General features: G+C 43.1%; 1 protein-coding gene across 1 annotated transcript in view; it reads left to right on the top strand.

Moving 5' to 3' along the window:
* The window catches only part of LOC140742039 (calcium/calmodulin-dependent protein kinase type 1-like), a 269,373-nt gene that overhangs the window by 225,039 nt on the left and 24,836 nt on the right, over positions 1-19,498 (top strand). Inside the window, exon 4 of the mRNA XM_073072748.1 lies at positions 1,994-2,068. Within this exon, the coding sequence (XP_072928849.1) occupies positions 1,994-2,068 (75 nt within the window). The remainder of the gene's footprint in view (positions 1-1,993; positions 2,069-19,498) is intronic.

Below are 19,498 nucleotides of genomic sequence, written 5' to 3'. Positions count from 1 at the left end.
TCCTCCCCCTCCCCACTCTCCTCCTCTCACCCTCTCCTCATTTTCCTAGCTTTCCTCATTAACTTATCAGCTGTGTGATTCCACCTCCAGTTTATCTCATAGTAATCCTGGCTTCGCCCTGTCAGAGATAGCCCTTATAGTTTCATCTAGCCACCACTTAAACCAGGGGCCCCCACTGTTTGAAACTAACTTAATATTTTCTCTACCCCAGTTCTGATGAAGTATCTTCAGTTTGACTCATTAACTGTTTCCATCCTTCTCCACAGATGCTGCCTGGCCTGCTGAGTGTTGCAAGCATTTTCTGTTTTTAATATTGTGATTCCTCCTGTGGCTTTCTTCCATGCTGAATCGTTCTGCACCCATTCTTGGAGCCCGGAGAGCAGTTAGTCACATGACACATTCCGCAAAGGGCAGACAGCCTTAAAGTAACAGTTGATGAATGAAGGCTGATCATTTATTCATTCATTTATTGAGGTACTGCACAGAATAGGCTTTTCCAGGCCTTTGGGGCACACGGCCCAGTACCCCCCAATGTAACCCTGGCTTAAGGATACCGGAGCCCTCAGACAAAACACATGCATTCCATGGCCAGGATGTACAAACCCCTTACAGATGACGTCGTAATTGAACTCCGATCTCCGATGCCCCGAGCTGTCACAATGTCACACTAACCACTACAGTCAAGAACTTTTTTATTGATTCATGGTGCTAAAATGTAATGGTAACTTGTGGAACTTCCACACCACACGGTTGATCCAGTGTTGGCTGCTGTATTGTACACACATTCAGCTCCAAGGCCACAGAAAGAACTTGATTGTTAATTCCTTTCATACTATGGCAAAGATTCACTTCTGTTCTGCTTCTTTGCTGGATTAGTAATAATTATAATTGTGGACTTCATTTTTGCGTAGGAAGGTGTCAGCAGTCAGATGATTTAAAGCTGCAGGATCTGTGAGTCAGTGTGGCATGCTGTTTATTTGCTGTAAAAAAAAAATTAACTCCTTCTCTGTCGATTTTTTGAGAGGATTTCCTTCCGCCATTCTTTTGCCTCAGATTCTCGCCAAAGTCACACTTCTTTCCTCTGCACACATCAGCAGCGATGATGCAAAAGTGGAAATTGTGGCAGAATAGAAAATAAAAAGGGATTAGAAATAAAATGACTTTTAAAGGAAATCTTGATGGACAGCAGCAGCAGTAGCAGCAGTGATATTCTTGTTTTTGATTGGCTGTGCAATGGGGAGTGGAATGCAATGTCCGAAAATGGACAAAAGAGACCTGTAATAGAGATCAAAGGAGATATAATTGGCCACAGCGCTAAATGGGAGCTGTAATGTTTGCCACCTGTTCCAATTCGCTTTTTATATTCGGCTTTATTGATTGCCTTTGACCTCAGTGGAACGGAATGTTAGAAAGGGCATAAAACAGCTGGTTGATGCAGTAATCTTCACAGTGTAATGAACCAAAGATAAATTTCTGCCAACACACACAAAATACTAGAGGAACTCAGCAAGCCAGGCAGCATCTATAGAAAACAGTTAATAGCTGTCGTTTTGGGCCAAGACCTTTTACTCTTTTCCATAAATGCTGCCCGGCCTGTTGAGTTCCTCCAGCATTTTGTGTGTGTTGCTCGGATTTCCAGCATTTGCAGATTTCCTCGTGTTTGTGATAAATTTCTGCCTCCAAGTTTCAAATTAATTTTAAATTTTCAAAACCATATAGTTGTGAATCCAGTGCTTAATAATTGTATTCCGTGTCAGCACCTCACACCACAATCTGGTGGAACGCTGTACTCTCTGTGTCCTTCCTTCCACGCTTAACTGGGGGTTTCCTCAGTTTCTGCCGTTTTGCCAGCTACAAAAAGTTACTAACTACATTTGGAGTCTCCCAGTGAGAGTATGGGAATAGAACAGAAACAGCATGCAATTGCTTGAAATTGGTCTTTGGACTCAGTGAAAATGGATAACCTCTAATTAAATCATTTTATTTCTTTTAGAATTAAACACCCAAACATTGTGTCTCTGGAAGACATTTACGAGAGCCCGACACACCTCTATCTGGTGATGCAGCTGTAAGTATCGATTGCACATTTCATGTCACTACACGGTAATATTGTTATGGTTATTACAGGAGTGCATATTTGCAGTTAATGTTCTAATGGACACATCCATAACTCTCCTGGCCTTGTAAACATGCATTCAACATGGGAAACTTGCTTAAACAGCTGTAACTCATGATCAGTGTCATGTTACAGGCCAGGTTTGTATCTCCTGGGGATCAGAAAACTGAGAGGTGACTTGATTGAAAAGAATAAAATTTTGAGCAACTCTTTACAGCAGCCAGCTGTAAAATCTAGGTTTGATTGCCATCACTGTCTGTAAGGTGTTTCTACATTCTCCCTGTGACGACATGGGTTTCCTCTGGGGTCTGCAGTTTCCTCCCACATTCTGAAGGTGTACAGATCGGGTGACTGTGTTATGGGCAAGCTATGTTGGCACCAGACATGTGGCGACATTTGCTCGCTGCCTAGCACAGTCTTCACTGATTTGATTTGACTCAAATGGCAAAAATCACTGTATGTTTTCATATACACATAACACTCAGGGCTATCGGCTCGTGTTTGTCTAGGGGAAACCCCGTCCGCCCGCCAAACCGTGTCTCACTTTTGCGTAGATGCTGTGTAATGCACACTGGTACAAACTCACACGTAAAATATCAGACAGCACTCAATGTACGATTTGCAGATTACACTTTATAAATCTTCCTGGAACTATGTAATTAATAGAGATACAATATAAAAGGAAAGAGAAAGGCTCCAAGCTTATCAGAGTTCAACCAATTTGTGCACAACCGTTGGAGCTGAATTAATGGAGTCTTCTTTCCACCATTTGATCTTCTCCAACCCCCTTGACCTGCCGCAGTGTCCGACCAGAGCGTGTCTAGCACGTCCTTCCTCTTCGGTTCTCCTCCCGGAAAGTCCGCGCACTCACTCCAGGTTCCCAAAAATACAGACAGAACAACATAGCTTCCATTGGTTAGTTCCTCCATTATCGATAATCATAATCCAAACATTTTAGCAAACAGAACATTACCTCATCAGTTAACATACAAAGAAGCCATTTCATTATAACACTACAGAGAAGCCATTTTATATATGCAGTTAACAGTTAACATTACAGTTAATAATCTGAGAACCCTACATACATGTGACAAATAAAGCTAATCTTAGGATGGATGTGAAGGGGATGTTTCCTTGTGCAAGAATCCAGAAGTTGTAGTCCCCATCTTAGATAAGACTCTAAGTGAACATTTGTCTCAGAGGGTTGTGGGTCCCTACGACACTCATCTATGTAGGATGTTAATAACAGGGATTTTGAATAATTTAAAGGACAAGTTAGGTAGATTCTTGACAGGACTTGATGGACAATTCCTGTTCCTGGTTGCTATGTTTGTATGTCAAGCTGCCTTTGTATATATTCTCAATATTGTAAATGTAACTCTCCATCCAGTGCAGAATATTTATTACATGTATCAACATTTTGCTGGATAATAGTAATGAATTACTATATGCCTGGATTACTGGCCAGGCTGATGTAAAATCTGCAGTATGCATCACAACAAACCTGTCTGTGGATGGATATTGCCATAGAGCCACAGAGACACAGAGCAATGCATCACAGAAACAGTCTTTTTGGCTCATCTAATCCATGCCAAACTGTTATCCTGTCTAGCCCAGTGACCCGCACCTGGACCATAGCACATCATACACCTCCCATCCATGTACTTACCTAAGCTACTTATAACTAAGCTAAACACGTTGATGAAGGTAGAGCAAGAGATGTAGTGTATATGGATTTCAGCAAGGCATTTGATAAGGTACCCCATGCAAGGCTTATTGAGAAAGTAAGGAGGCATGGGATCCATTGCTTTGTGGATCCAGAACTGGCTTGCTCACAGAAGGCAAAGAGTGGTTATAGACGAGTCATATTCTGCATGGAGGTCGGTCACCAGTGGTATGCCTCAGGGATCTGTTCTGGGACCCCTTCTCTTCATGATTTTTATAAATGACCTGGATGAGGAAGTGGAGGGATGGGTTAGTAAATTTGCTGTTGACACAAAGGTTGGAGGTGTTGTGGATAGTGTGGAGGGTTGTCAGAAGTTACAGTGGGACATTGATAGGATGCAAAACTGGGCTGAGAAGTGGCAGATGGAGTTCAACCCAGATAAGTGTGAGGTGGTTCATTTTGGTAGGTCAAATAGGATGGCAGAATATAGTATTAATAGTAAGACTCTTGGCAGTGTGGAGGATCAGAGGGATCTTGGGGTCCGAGTCCACAGAATGGTCAAAGCAGCTGCACAGGCTGACTCTGTGGTTAAGAAGGCATATGGTGTATTGGCCTTCATCAATCGTGGAATTGAATTTAGGAGCCGAGAGGTAATGTTGCAGCTATATAGGACCTTGGTCAGACCCCACTTGGAGTACTGTGCTCAGTTCTGGTCACCTCACTACAGGAAGGATGTGGAAACTATAGAAAGGATGTAGAGCAGATTTACAAGAATGTTGCCTGGATTGGGGAGCATGCCTTATGAAAACAGGTTAAGTGAACTCAGCCTTGAGTGGCGGAAGATGAGAGGTGACCTGATAGAGGTGTATAAGATGATGAGAGGCATTGATCGTGTGGATAGTCAGAGGCTTTTCACCTGGGCTGAAATGGCTAACGTGAAAGGACACAGTTTTAAGGTGCTTGAAAATAGGTACAGAGGAGATGTCCGGGGTAAGTTTTTTACGCAGAGAGTGGTGAGTGCATAGAATGGGCTGCCGGCGGCGGTGATGGAGATGGATACAATAGGGTCTTTTAAGAGACTCCTGGACAGGTACATGGAGCTTAGAAAAATAGAGGGCTATGGGTAACCCTAGGTAGTTTGTAAAGTAAGTACATGTTTGACACAGCATTGTGGGCCGAAGGGCCTGTATTGTGCTGTAGGTTTTCAATGTTTCTATATTTCTTAATGTTGAAATCAATTCTGCGTCCATCACTTCCACTAGCAAACTGTCACTTCTATCTGAGTGGAGAAATTTCCTCTCAGATCCCCCTTAAATATTTCACCTTCCAAAGTTCAAAGTAAATTTATTATCGAAGTACATACATGTCATCATCTACAACCCTGAGATTGATATTATTGTGGGCATACTCAATAAATCCATCATAGAATAATAACTGTAACAAACAATGAAAGACCACACCAACTCGGACATTCAACCAGTGTGCAAAAGACAACAAACAGTGCAAATACAAAAATAAATAGATAATGATAATAATAAATAAATAAGCAATAAATATCAAAAACGTGAAATGAAGAGTCCTTGAAAGAGAGTCAATAGGCTGTGGGAACACTTCATTGCTGGAAAGTGAAGTTGAGTGAAATTATCCCCTTTGATTGAAGAGCCTGATGGTTGAAAGGCAACAATTGTTCCTGAACTTGGTGCTGCTGGGTCTTGTACCTTCTTCCAGATGGCGGCAGCAAGAAGAGAGCATGTCCTGGGTGGTGGGAGTCTCAGATGATGGATGCTGCTTTCCTGTGACAACGTTTCATGTAGATGTGCTGGGTAGTGGGGTGGGTTTTACCAATGTTAGACTGGGAATAGCCACTACTTTTTGTAGGATTTTCCATTCAAGGGCATTGGTGCTTCCATACTAGGCAGTGATGGAGCCAGTTAATATACTCTTCACCACATATCTATAGAAGTTTGTCAAAGTTTTAGATGTCAATATGACCTTTCACCCTTAACCTATGATCTCTTGTTCTAGTTTCACACAACATCAGTGGAAAAAGCCTTGCTTGCTTTTACCTTATCAACGTCTGTCATAATTTTATAAACCACCATCAAATCTCTCCTCATTCTCCTATGCTCCAGGAGAATCACTTGCATTAATTAAAGTTAGGAATAAAGTCCAAACCTATTCAAACTTTACCCAAGTCCCTGGCAATATTCTTGTAAACTTACTCTTTATTTTCTCAATCTTATTATCTTTCCTGTCGGAAGGTGACGAGAACAGCACACAATACTCCGAAATAGGTCTCACCAATGTTTTATGCAACTTCAACAAAACATTCCACCTCCGGTAATCAGTTCTTTGATTATGAAGACCAATGCGCCAAAAGCTCTCTTTACAACCTTAAATCATTAAAATATTTAGCTATCTTGCGTTAGCACCAGCTACATGTTTGAAGGAAGTATCATGGTGCCAATGAGCTTTGCTGAAGCTGGAACTTATTTCATGGCATTGTGTCAGATAGTAAACTGGAATGCCACTTGTACGCACAGGTCATATTTTAAAGTAGCTTTAGCAGTAAGAGCAGTGTTAGCCTACTCCCGCTGACACCTCCTAATCTCCACTCAGCTCATCTGTCAGACATCACCTGCAGCCTATTTAACCCAGTTCTCATCCACAGTCCTTGTTCACTCATTGAACCAGCTGGCCTCAACCAGTCCCTGTCATTTTTCATCCCTAGCACAGGAGCATGACAGGACATAATCGTGATGGCCAAATCTACAAATTTCCAGGATATCTGCCCTTTTCCATAGGCTACAAATTTAGTTGTTGTTACTTATATGTTGAGTCTTGAAACTTCCCTTGGTAATGGTTCCCTTAGGCAATCAAGTGACTATTATGTCCCTAATACTTTCAGTAGCCACTTGTTAATGCAGGTATCTAATGAGCCAATCATGTGGCAGCAACTCAATGCATGGTCAAGAGGTTCAGTTGTTGTTCAGACCAAACATCTGAATAGGAAGATACCTGAACAAGTGGCTTTCACCGTGGAATGATTGTTTGGGCCAGATGGGGTGGTTTGAGTATCTCAGAAGCTGCTGATCTGCTGGGATTCTCATGTACATCTGTCTCTAGTGAGTACAGAGAAAGGTGTGAGAAACAAAGAGCATCTGGTGGGCAAAAACAGAACCTTAACGGGAGAGGTGAGAGGAGAATGGCCAGACTAGTTTACGCAAACAGGAAAGTGACAGCAACTCAAGCCCATTACAGCAGTGGTGTGCAGAAGAGCATCTCTGAACACACACGTGGAGCCTTGGAGTGAATGGGTTACCGCAGCAGAAGACCACAAACATTCACTCAGTGACTCTCTGTCATGTCCAGCAGGTATCTGATAAAGTGGCACTGAGTGAATGGTTTTTGTATCATGCTTTCCTTGGTTGAAATGTTTGCATTTTGTGTTCCTCACTGCAGATTCTCTTCCATTATTAATGTGTTTGGTTTAAATTTTGCAAAATAATTGACTTTTTAAAGATCAATAACCAACGCATCCAGCATAAGTGCCAAAGGAACTAATTTGCATTGAAACTGAGTGCAGAATAGTGTGAATAGAATGAAGATTTATTATTGAAAAGCTGTGATGCCTTTGATCTCCAGTATTCACGGGCTGTTTGTTCACGTTGGAGGTGTGTGTGGGTTGGGTGCTGAGGGTCGATGTCATCTTTTTATGTGCTGCTCCACGGGGAGGAAGTTGGAATCTGTGACCTATGTCACTTGTGAATGCCGTTAACAATTAATTACAGTGTGGGAGAGCGAGCTGTAGATGGCTTATACTGTACATGCTGACGTCTGAGGCATGTGCCTTGCGTGACTTAGCAGAACTGTCTGTTGAGTGTTTTGCTGAGAGATTTTATAAAAAATACAACTTCTATTCCAAATAAGATTATTTCATTCTTAAAACTTGCATAGATTCATGGGGAGCCAGCTCATCAAACTTTGTTCTCTGTTAAGTTTCTGTTCCAGTGGAACCTTGTAATCCCTCAAGGGGATGTGATTAACCCCTTAAATGGCTTCTCGTGGTGAGGTAGTGCAAATTCGTCAGGTATGAAGCATTGAAGCATTGTAACCCAAGGAGAGAGAAGCAGCTCTCTTAAGCACACAAAAGAACTTTGAAGAATGTAAATTTTTTGGATGGTATTGATTGAGACAAGAGCAAAAGCTATGATGCAAAATCTTTTGAACTAAGAATAAATTATTTTCTCCTTCATGCATTTTTCTAGATCTGAGCAAAACTATTTTCTGATTCTATTTGTCCTTAAACCACATAGTTCACTAGACCTTTTCAAAAAGCTTTTTTAAGAGTAATCCCTTTTGATGGGTCTACAGTTACATGTGTTATGAATGGCAAATTTCTTGAAAGATTCAAGATCAAAATTGTTTAATGGAATTTCCAGTACTCAAGTGTAAAGAAGAACAAAATAATTGTTACTCCGAATCTGATGTAGCACAAAAAACCCAAAAAAGAGAAAAACATATATAAAAGATAAAAAGCATACATAAAAGATAAAAAAATAATAAAAAAGCAATAAATATAAATACATAATATAGCTTATAAAGTGATGCTAGACTGTACATAAGCTGACTGACAGGAAATAATGAAGTAGTGGTGAGTTAGTGTGTGGAGATGTTGATCAGCTTTACAGCTTGTGGAAATTAACTATTTTTGAGCCTGGTAGTCCTGGTGTGGAAGCTACATAGCCTCCTCCCTGATAGGAGTGGGACAGACCATCCATGAGCAGGGTGGGTGGGATCCTTTATGACATTACTGACCCTTTTCTGGCACCTTTCCTGTATATCTGTCCTTGGTGGAGGGTAGGCTGGGGCCAGTGATGTGTGGGGCAGTTTTGACTACTGTACCTGTTGTAGAGCCTGTTAGTGACCAAGATCACTAGATGATATTAGTAAACCAGATCTGTTTTTTTCATAACTGTTCTAGATGGTTAATTAACTTTTTAATCCCAGGCACTAGTAGTTAAGGAGTAGATGAAATGCAACCCAGAAAAGTGGGAAGTCTTGTATTTTGGTAGGAAGCACAATAAGTGACAACAGGGTACAATTGTAAAGCAGAGCTCATGGAAGCAGCAATCTGCTGACAGCTTGATAGGGTATAGGGCAGGTAGGGCAAGTCATTGAGGATTGTGGACCACATGAAGTGAGGTACAGGTATATCGGAGTGAAAAAGCCATGACAAATGTTTATGAAACTGCTTTGATCACAACAGAGAGCTTTAGGAAGCACTTGGAGAGACAGCAGAGAAGATTTATCATCATAGTTCTAGATGTGAGGGCTTACAGGTCAAAGCTGTTGAGGCTGGTATTGTTCTCACAGGAACAGAGGAGGGTTAGAGGGGAAGCAATTCAAGGCAATAGGTGTTCTAGACTGAGTAGATGGGTAAAACTGTTCCCATTCATGGAAGGGTTCTGAACCACAGACCGCAGATTTAACACTTCGAGCAAAAGAATCAACGGTTCAAGAGAATCACTTCTGTTCAAAGAAAATATGGAAGGTGACAAGTAAGATCTAGCGTGGACAACCAATAGCATTGTGTTTATCAAGTGCTAGCATGAGCTGAAGAGGCTGAATGGCCTTGTACCATGGTGTTAACCTTTTGTGAAATTCCTTTGGTCCAAGCTGATTTTTGTTTGGATTGCTAACTCAGATTGGGAGGGATCAGGGAATCCTAGCATGTTCATAGAGAAAGGAAGGTTGTTGGCTGTTAATAAAGGGAGCTTTACTATTCATGTGGGGTGCTGTTGTTCTGTGAGATACTGGTACAGCTACTGCCTTACATAAAAGGCAGTGACTTTGTGCTTAGTTCCACTTATTAATAAAAGTGAGGCCTTCTTACGGTCACTTGACACAAATGAAGTTCCAGGGCTAAAGTAACTCCTGTAGGTACTTTGATGACTTCACGTGTGGGTTGGGTCTTATACAGGCGAATCACTTTGTAATCATCATTCTCCATACCTATAATAAACATTGCACCTTGTCTGCGATATCACACTTCACCACATTTCATGTCTCCCATAAGTCCCTGGCCTATCTCCCTCCACTCATGGCAGAGATTAATTTGCTGACTTGTTCACATTAATTAAATGACATGTGAATTTGGGTTTTAAGTGATTTTATTGACTAAATTATGAAGAGTAGGTGGAAGGTAGGATCAAGGATAAGCCATTAATCGGCCTTTAATAATTTAATCAAGTCTGTCTACTTCAGCTGAATGAGCACCGTTCCCATGTGTGTGAATTAACTGCAGTCTGATTTAATGGAACTGAAAGGCCATTAGTTTTGAGTAGGACTGAGTCTGTGTGAGAAGAAGACAGGAATCAGACAATGGGCGATTGACTTTGGTGAAACTATGCTGATTGCATTTTGTTCAGTTTTGGTCTTCTAATGTGAGGAAATTGAGGGAGTGCGATGAGAATTCGGTGAACTGGTTTTGGGAGGCTTAGAAGAGAACTTGACATTCTCTGGAGTTCAGAAGACTGGCAGATAATTGCACTGAAATTAACACAATTCTTACTCAATAAAGTGAATGAAATGAGGATGTTTTCACTGGCTCGGGTGTCTAGAACTTATGAACAAAGACTTGGAATTAGGTGGTAAGCCATGTAGACCATAAGGCATAGGAGTAGGCCATTCAGACCATCAAGTTTGCTTCACCATTCCATCATGGCTGATATATTATCCCTTTCAACCCCATTCTCCTGCCTTCTTCCCGTAACCCTTGACACCCCTACTCATCAAGAACCTGTCAACCAATGCTTTAAATATACCCAATGACTTGGCGTCCACAGCCATTTGTGGCAATGAATTCCACAGATTCATCTTCCTCTGGTGAAGGAAATTCCTCCTTATCTCTGATCTATTCTGAGACTATGCCCTGGTCCTGAAATGAAGTGAAATTTCTTCAGTAAAGAGTGGTGAATCTTTGGGATTCTCTCCCCAGGCGAGGTGTGGGAGCTTAGCCATTGAGATCAGGTGACCTCTGGATGTTACTGGGGTGAAGGGATACAGGTACAGTGTATGAAAATGGTATTGTGGTGGAAGATTAGCCACGTTTTTCATGAACATTGCAGCAGGCTCAAGGAATTGGATGCTTACTCACCATTGTTACAATCTTTATTTTTTATTTTTGTTTGGAGATACAGTGTGGAATATGCCCTTCCAGCCTTGTAACCCTAGACAACCCCAATTTAACCCTAACCCAATCATGGGACAATTAATTTACCTGCTTCACCTTTGGACTGTGGGAGGAAGCCGGAGAACCCGGGGAAAACACATGCATTCTATGGGGAGGATGCTGGAATTGGACTCCAAACTCTGGGATGCCCCATGCTGTTATAGTGTAGTGCTACCCACTACGCTAACTGTGGTGGTTAGCACAGTGTTTAGTGCGATGCGTCCTGTTAAGAAGCAATAGAGCAAAACATACTGCAAATACTCAGCAGGCTATGCAGCCCCCATGGAAAGAGAACCTAAATTTAAAGTTCTGTCAGAAGGGGAGATTGGAGCCAGTGACTGGGTAAGAAATGCACTAAGGAATGGAGACTCAGAAACTACCCATTCCTCATTCAATTCAGTTTCTTTCCTCACCAATGAGTATCCCATGAACATCTAACATACTCCTGAGATAATCTTCATTACAGAATTATAGAACGGTTCAGTGCCACAGGACGGTGCAAAATGAGCTAATTTGATTCATTGTGTCTGTGAGAGCAGTTTGAAAAAGCAAGGAGTCCCTTTCCTGTTCATTTTCTGCAGCCCGCATATTTTTCCTTTTCAAATACGGATTGATTTCTCTTTTAAAAGATCCTGATGAATATGCTTCCACCTTTGGCAATTTACTTGTAAATGTTTCATCACATGCGAGGAGACATCATCAGTGACTGCAAAAGTGACATGGCCAACTCCTGCTCTCTACCCATGAAGATCGAGGGGGACACTGATTTGACTGGGCATCAGGGAAAGTTATGGCACAAGTGCACATGTGGCATGTGGAAGGATTCCTAGAACAGGAGAGGGACTATTTCTGCAAACAAACACATTGATTCTGTTTATGAGTCAATATGGGCAAGATTCCAGACCACATAACACGCAGTTAGCCACACAGCCAATCAGCGATGAGATTTCCTGCCCACATCACAACTGTGTTTCTGGAATGACGTCAAATCAGATAATTGAAAAACAAAAAGGCCAAGAATTAGGAGGACACACCACGACCAACAGTACACTGACAATGTCTCCTTGCATGCTGACGAAACATTTGTAAGTAAATTGCCAAGATAGCAGAGCAATGCAACCCAACGATCAACCACCTGAGCTAAACATCTTTTGAAGTATTTCCAAATGCTTCACCATTTTTCTGGTAGTGCACATCAGATCATACATAGCATGGGTGCTAATGGTTTATGGACTTGGCTATAACAGCCTTAAGTTAAGAATCATTGGCACCAGGTAGGCTAGGTGAGATTAGTTTATTGTAACATACATCTTGCTTGCACGTAGTTCACGTATACATGGAAATAAAGAATACAATGAGTGCAAACCAGCAGACTGCAGTGTAATATGAAATAGTGCAACAAAAACTCTTAGAGTGACAATTGTGGAATAACTGAGGGAGTTGGAGTTGGAAGTACAAGAATATGGTAACACCACTGGGATGGTGTCTGAAAGGAGGTTGATAAATGCAGTCTTGCCCCAGGACATCCAGGCTTTCAAGTTCCTGTATATTTTCCCAGAAGGTAAAACAGAAAGGTAAATACGCAGGTTAGAAGGCATCCTTGTCGAGACTAGCCTTTCTGAGGCCAATACAAATTCCACTGTAAACTCCTCATTTGAACATCTAACTCTATGCCATTATGCTCTGATCTCTCTTCTAAAGTCTGTCCTTGTCAGCTGATCTTTAAACTTCCTTGCTGAAACCTCTTTCCTATTCTATATGACACAATTCGTCATATCCTACAGTTAAAACCACACCTTCCCCTAACTTTCTCCTCCTCCAAAGCATTGCATTGTGTATCAGTCGAGCTGCCCCTACGCAGTGACTATGTCACCTTCTCCACCATTTTAAACATCAGCAAGGTTTGTGTTAATGAAGGGACCATCTCTGATCACTAACAAGAGAAAATCTACAGATGCTGTAAATCTGAGTAACACACACGCCTGCTGAGTTCCTCCAGCATTTTGTGTGTGTATCTCTGATCACTTCTGTGTTTTGCTCAACATTCACATCGCTCAGTGCCCTGCAGTCTTTTTACAAACTTTCTGAGGGAAGTAAGTTTCCCAGGACCTCGAATATTTCCACTTTCCATTCCTCCCCTCCACCCCCCATTCAGCCTAGCTTCTCTTTGATCTCTTTATTTTTGTTTCTCAGTCCTGCCATATGCCATACGATTGTTCTTGATCATTTAATCTGGAAGACCCTGCATCACGCATACACTTTGCATCCTTCCCCTCTTATATTTGAAGGCGTCACGTGTGGCTGCCATTATGGGATTGACTGTAAGAAGAATTCCTCTCCTCTCCTTAGCCTGATTCTTCTTTAGCAGGATGAGTACTGGCAGTCTATTCTATAAGACGCTCTCCCCATGATCTTCTCTCTGTGTTCCCCACACCCTCTACCCTGGCATCAAGTATAAAGCACTCCAGCAGGTTCCTGGATATCAAGATCCCTTCCATGCATTGCTTCTCCAAATCTATAGCTGCCTCCAACAGCTACTGTTACTCAGCACCCCTCGTTCTGGCAGTTCAGGTTGTGGGGATTCATCCTTACAAGGTTCATATATCACTCCCCAGAAATTTCAGCTCTGGAATATAATTTGCTCTTGATGGAATCAGGGAAAGGTTGAATAGGTTAGGACTTTATTCCCTAAAACATGGGAGAATGAGGGGAGATTTGATAGAGATATACAAATTCATGAGGGGTATAGAGAGGGTAAATGCACTGAGGTTGGGTGAGACTACAATGAGAGGTCATGGGTTAAGTGTGAAAGGTGAAATGTTTAGGGAACATGACGGGGAATTTCCTCACAAAGAGGGTGGTGAGAATGTGGGACGAGCTGCCAGTGGAGCTGGTGGATGGGAGTTTGATTGCAGCATTTAAGAGAAATTTGGACAGGTACATGGTTGAGAGGAGTATGGAGGGCCACGGTCCGGGTGGAAGTCAAAAGGACTAGGCAGATTAATAGTTTGGCACAGCCTAGATGGGCCAAAGGGCTTTTTTCTGTGTTCCAGTGTTCTGTGACTCTATGTGAAAATTAAACAGATGAACATAAAATTTATTTGGTTTAATTTGACTTTTCTTGACCCAAGATGACATGTCTTTTTCATACAGAAAATTGCTATACTAGGAGCATACCCCTTCCCTCTGTAATGTTTGGTCGGTCAGCTGTAATTAATTTAATATTGATATTGCCAAAGGCTCCCTTCTCTGTTGACTGCCCAGGACATGAGGTTGCTGTTGTGTGGGATTAGCGTCTTGTTTATCCACAACCATTGCCTTCCCATTGCTTGTTTTGGACACGGAATATGTGGTGATGTTATTTTCAACCAAACTGGAATTTCTGAGATTGTCCTGTGCCTTTCAAATAATGCTGCTTGTTCCTTACAAGAATAGATGGGTCACAGCTGGTCTATGCCAGTCACAAATGAGACAGCTATTGGTCTTGGCACTTCTGGGACTTGGCAACAGTCAGCTCTTGCCCTGCTTCTAAATCCCTAAAAGGTAAACACCAATGGGTTTTACACAATCAGTTTAAGTTTCATGTCGTGTTGTAACGAAATGTCGAGTGCTCTTTGTCCAGGCTGATCCTTGAAAAGTGTCCAGTCTGATGTGTCATAGAGAGTACAGTGTGGAAGTAGGTCCCTCAGCCACTCAAGCTCACACTAACTATCAACCACTCATTCTTTTGTTTATTTATTGACAATAGGCCCTTCTGGCTTTTTGTGCCGTGCTGCCCAGCAACCCCCGATTTAACCCTAGCCTAGTAATGGGACAATTTACAATGACCAATCCAGCTACTAACCAATGCAGCTTTGGACTGTGAGAGGAAACTGGAGCACCTGGAGGAAACCCATGCATTCCACGGGGAGGACGTACAAACTCTTTACAGATGACGTCGGAATTGAACTCTGAACTCCGACCCCCCCAAAGCTGTAATAATGCCGCGCTAATCTCTACGCTAATTTATGCTAATCCTACACTAATGGCACTTCTCATTCTCTCTGTGTTATGATCGTCTCCCCCGGACATCATTACAATAGCAGTCAGGCAGAGACCGCACAGTCACGGCGAGAGCGTGCAAGCTCCACACAGAGATCGCCTGTGTTTGGCATTGAAACCGTGTCTCTCGAACTGTGGGAAATGGCCTCGCTGGCAGTTTCACTGTGATGCCTGAAAGAGGAATGAGCCTGCGATTTCATGGCAAAGCTAGTTTCCTTGGAAGAAAACTGGGAAGTAGTTATGAGATTTTTCTAAAAGGATGCATTGAAAGTCCTTGCTATCAATGTAATACATGCAAAATGCTGGAAGAGATCGGGCAGTATCCATGGAGGACAATGCTTCAGGCAAGGAAGGTCCTTCTGCCCACTTGCTTTCCAGTCCTGATGAAGCATCTCAGCTCGAAACACTGACTTTCCTCTCGAATGACGACGAAGAAACGGACGGAGTGGCCATGGGATTGCCCTTGTCGCCAGCTATTGCTAATTTCTACATGAAGGACATTGAGGAGAGGGCTCTGAGCCCCAAATGCTTCTTCAGATTCCTTGGTGACACCTTCATAGTGTGGCCTCATGAGCTCTAGATACTCCCAACAGTTCCATGACCATCTGAACAGTGTACATCCAAATATTCAATTTACGGTGGAGACGGGGAAGAATGGTTGCATCCAGTTCCTGGGCATTCTAATACGATGGAAACCAGATGCTAACCTCAGCCATGGCATCTATCGGAAACACATGGACTTGTACCTTAACAATAGCAGTCACTATCACGTCTCCTAACATAGAGCAGTTCTTTCTACTTTGATTAACCGTCTGAAAACTATATTGAACCCGGAGAGTGTCGCTGAGGAAATAAGACAATTATGCACGACATTCCTATAGATTGGCTACAAGGTGAAGGAATGGCTACAACTGGGCCCTTAGAAGAGTTGAAGGAAAAACCAGGAAACCTAGCAACAAGGAGGATCCCATTGCTACCATCTGCCTTCCCTATATTGCCATGGTTTCTGGAAGGATTGCCAGGATCCTGAAGAAGTACCGGATTAGTACCATCCACAAACCCGTAAGGAAGCCCACAGCTTATGTGAGTCAAAGGTGACCCAGGACTCAGGATTCCCAGTGAATGTCGGCCAGAAGGGATGCACGGTGGAAACCCGCATCAAGGAGCACAGAAGCTGTATCTGCGTTACCCAGAACATTGCATTGGCATTGGCCATAGGATTGACTTTGACAGCACAAAAGCCAGTGGCTTCCAGGTAAAGGAAGTCATTGACCTAAATCTAGAGGAAAAGAATTTTAACAAAGGCGAAGATCTCGCTCGAAATAAGAACTGGAATTCAATTGTAAACAAGGTGGGAGCGTGGAAAGCTGATTGGATGAAGACTAATCAATCAGGAGAGACAGACTATGGGGGTATAAGTAGCACCAGACTGGACATGCCCAGGAACTTCCCTGATGAAGATGGCAGAGTCTGTCATCAAAACGTTGGTTATAATTGCTACCTGCATGAACTTGCTGAGACCACAACCCATTCCACCTTGTCCATTGAAGCCTCCATGCCAGGCTGTGATGCAACCAATTAGAATAGCAGAATTGGTATTGGTTCATTATAAATACAAAACACTGCAGGTGCTGGAATCCCAGAGCAACACACACAAAATGCTGGCGGAACTCAGCCGGTCGGGCAGCATCTATGGAAAAGAATAAAACTCAATGTTTCAGGTCAAAACCCTTCATCAGGACCGGAAAGGAAGGGGGAAGAAGCCAGAATAAACAGGCGGGGAGGGAGGGAGGAGGACAAGCTAGCAGGGGATATGTGAAGCCGAGTGGGTGGGGGAGGGGGCAGCTGGGAGGTGATTGGTGGAGAAGGCAAAGGGCTAAAGAACAAGGAATCTGATAGGAGAGGTGATTGGATCATGGCAGAAAAGGAAGGAAGAGGGGTGGGAAGTGATAGGCAGATGAGAAGAGTAAGAGGTCAGAGTGGGGAATGGAAGAGGAGGGAAGGGGGTGGGAAGAAGAAAAAAAAGAGAAAAAAAAACTCCCAGAAGGAGAAATCAATGTTCATGCCATCAGGTTGGAGGTGATCTAGACAATATGAGGTGTTGCTTCTCCAACCTGAGAGTGGCAGAAGAAGAGGTCATGGACTGACATGTCAGAATGAGAATGGGGATAAGAATTAAAATGGTTGGCTACCAAGGAAATTCTGCTTTTTGTGAATGGAACGGAGCTGCTCGACAAAGCAGGCATATATTGTCACATTGAATCAATGTTCTGCCATTTCACTTTTTGCTGCTTAAAATGGTCCGAGACTGCTCATTGTTCAAGTGAGTGCTGTGACCTGCAAAGGTGCTTTGAGTCTGCAGACTGAGTTCCCTGACTGCCCACTAGGTGACAGTGTGGGACCTTTGCAGCCTGAGCTCGCTAACTCTGTCCACCAGGTGGGGCTGTGACCCCACAGGTGGCGCTGCTCCCTTTATCTGGCTCATTTTTCTCTAAGCACAATTTTAGGTAGAATTTCACAGAACTGGCACTACAATTTGTGCTGGGGTTTATACTCCACACGTGGAAGGCAGCATCCATCACTAAGGAATGCTCACTTCTCTTTACTATCGTCATGGAGGAGGTACAGGAGCCTGAAGACTCACACTCAGCAGCTTAGGAACAGTTCTTTCTCTTCTGCCATCAGATTTCTGACCGGTCTACTTTGCTATTCCTCTTTTGAACAATTTATTTAGTTTGGAACTTACAGTGTTAGGTCTTGCATTGTACCACTGCTGAATAACAACAAATTTCACATCATATGTTAATGATAAGAACCTGATGCTGTCATGATCCTTCTACCAAATTACTTCATTCAATAGATTTCTCCTTTGAATGTATGTGAGCTACCCCTTTCTGCATAATATTCTCACTGCTTTCTGGGTTCTTAGCGTAGAACCGGAAAATATTGAATATTTCAAACATTTTCCAGTTTGGCGTTGTTACTTGCATTTACAGTTGTTAGTTTTTGGACTGCTGTTTGTCATTACTTTTGTGAACACTTCATTAGCTGCTGATAGTACAATGTGATGAGAGCGTCAGCAGTAAGATTGTGCCTCCTGACTGGGACGTTCTCCCCGTAGCCACGTGGGATGTCTCCGGGCGCACAAGCTTCCTCCCTCATTCCGAAGATGATCAGGGTTAGCAAACTGTGGACCAGCTGTGTTGGCACCAGACTCTTGCGGTCTGGTCAGCCTATTTCATTGTATGTTGCAATGTACATGTGACAAATAAAGCTGATCTTAATCTTATTTTATTCCATTTAAATCTTCATGCATTTATTGAAAATACTGATGCATAATGAACTTTCCATCATGTGGGTTTGAGTTTTAGGAAAACACCTTCCTTGCATATAGACAACACACACAAAATGCTGGAGGGACTCAGCTGGTCAGGCAGCATCTATGGAAAAGAGTAAACAGTCGATGTTTCAGGCCGAGACCCTTCATCAGGACTAGAGAAAAAAAGATGAGGAGTTAGAGAAAGAAGGTGGGTGGAGGGGAGGAAGAAACACAAGGTGATTGGTGAAACCGGGAAGGGTGGGGGAAGCAAAGAGCTGGGAAGTTGATTGGTGAAAAAGATACGAGGCTGGTCTAACAGGAGAGGGCAGAAGGCCATGGAGGAAAGAAAAGGGGAGGAGCACCAGAGGGAGGTGATGGGCAGGTGAGGAGATAAGTAAGAGAGGGAAAAGAGGATGAGGAATTTGAGAAGGGGTTCATTACCCAAGTTTTAGAAATTGATGTTCATGCCATCACAAACAAGAGAAAATCTGCAGATGCTGGAAATCCAAGAATCCAATATTTTGTCCATAGATGCTGCCTGGCCTGCTGAGTTCCTCCAGTATTTTGTATGTGTTTCCTGGAATATGAAGTGTTGTTCCTTCAACCTAAGTGTGGCCTCAACACAACAGTGGAAGAGGCCAGGGATAGACATGTGGAAATGGGAATGGGAAGTGGAATTAAAATGGGTGGCCACTGGGAAGTCCTGCTTTTTCTGGCGGACTGAGCGTAGATGCTTGGCACAACTGACTCCCAATCTACGTCGGGTCTCGCCGATATGCTGGAGGCCACACTGGAAACACTGGACACGGCAGATGACCCCAACAGGCTCACGGGTGAAGTGTCGCCTCACCTGGAAGGACTGGTTGGGGCCCTGAATGGTGGTGAGGGAGGAGGTGTAGGGGCAGGTGTAGCACTTGTTCCGCTTGCAAGGGTAAGTGCCAGGAGGGAGATCAGTGGGGAGGGACAGATGGATAAGGGAGTCATGTAGGGAGTGATCCCTGACAGGGAAAGATGTGCCTAGCGGTTGTATCCCATTGGAGATGGCAGAAGTTGTGGAGAATTACGTGCTGGACGCGGAGGCTGGTGGGTGGTGGGTGATGGCATGAACATCGGTTCCTTGAA

The sequence above is a fragment of the Hemitrygon akajei genome, chromosome 19 (assembly GCF_048418815.1).
Source record: "Hemitrygon akajei chromosome 19, sHemAka1.3, whole genome shotgun sequence".
Classification (NCBI taxonomy): Eukaryota; Metazoa; Chordata; class Chondrichthyes; order Myliobatiformes; family Dasyatidae; genus Hemitrygon; species Hemitrygon akajei.
This window is presented reverse-complemented; position numbering and strand designations above follow the sequence as displayed.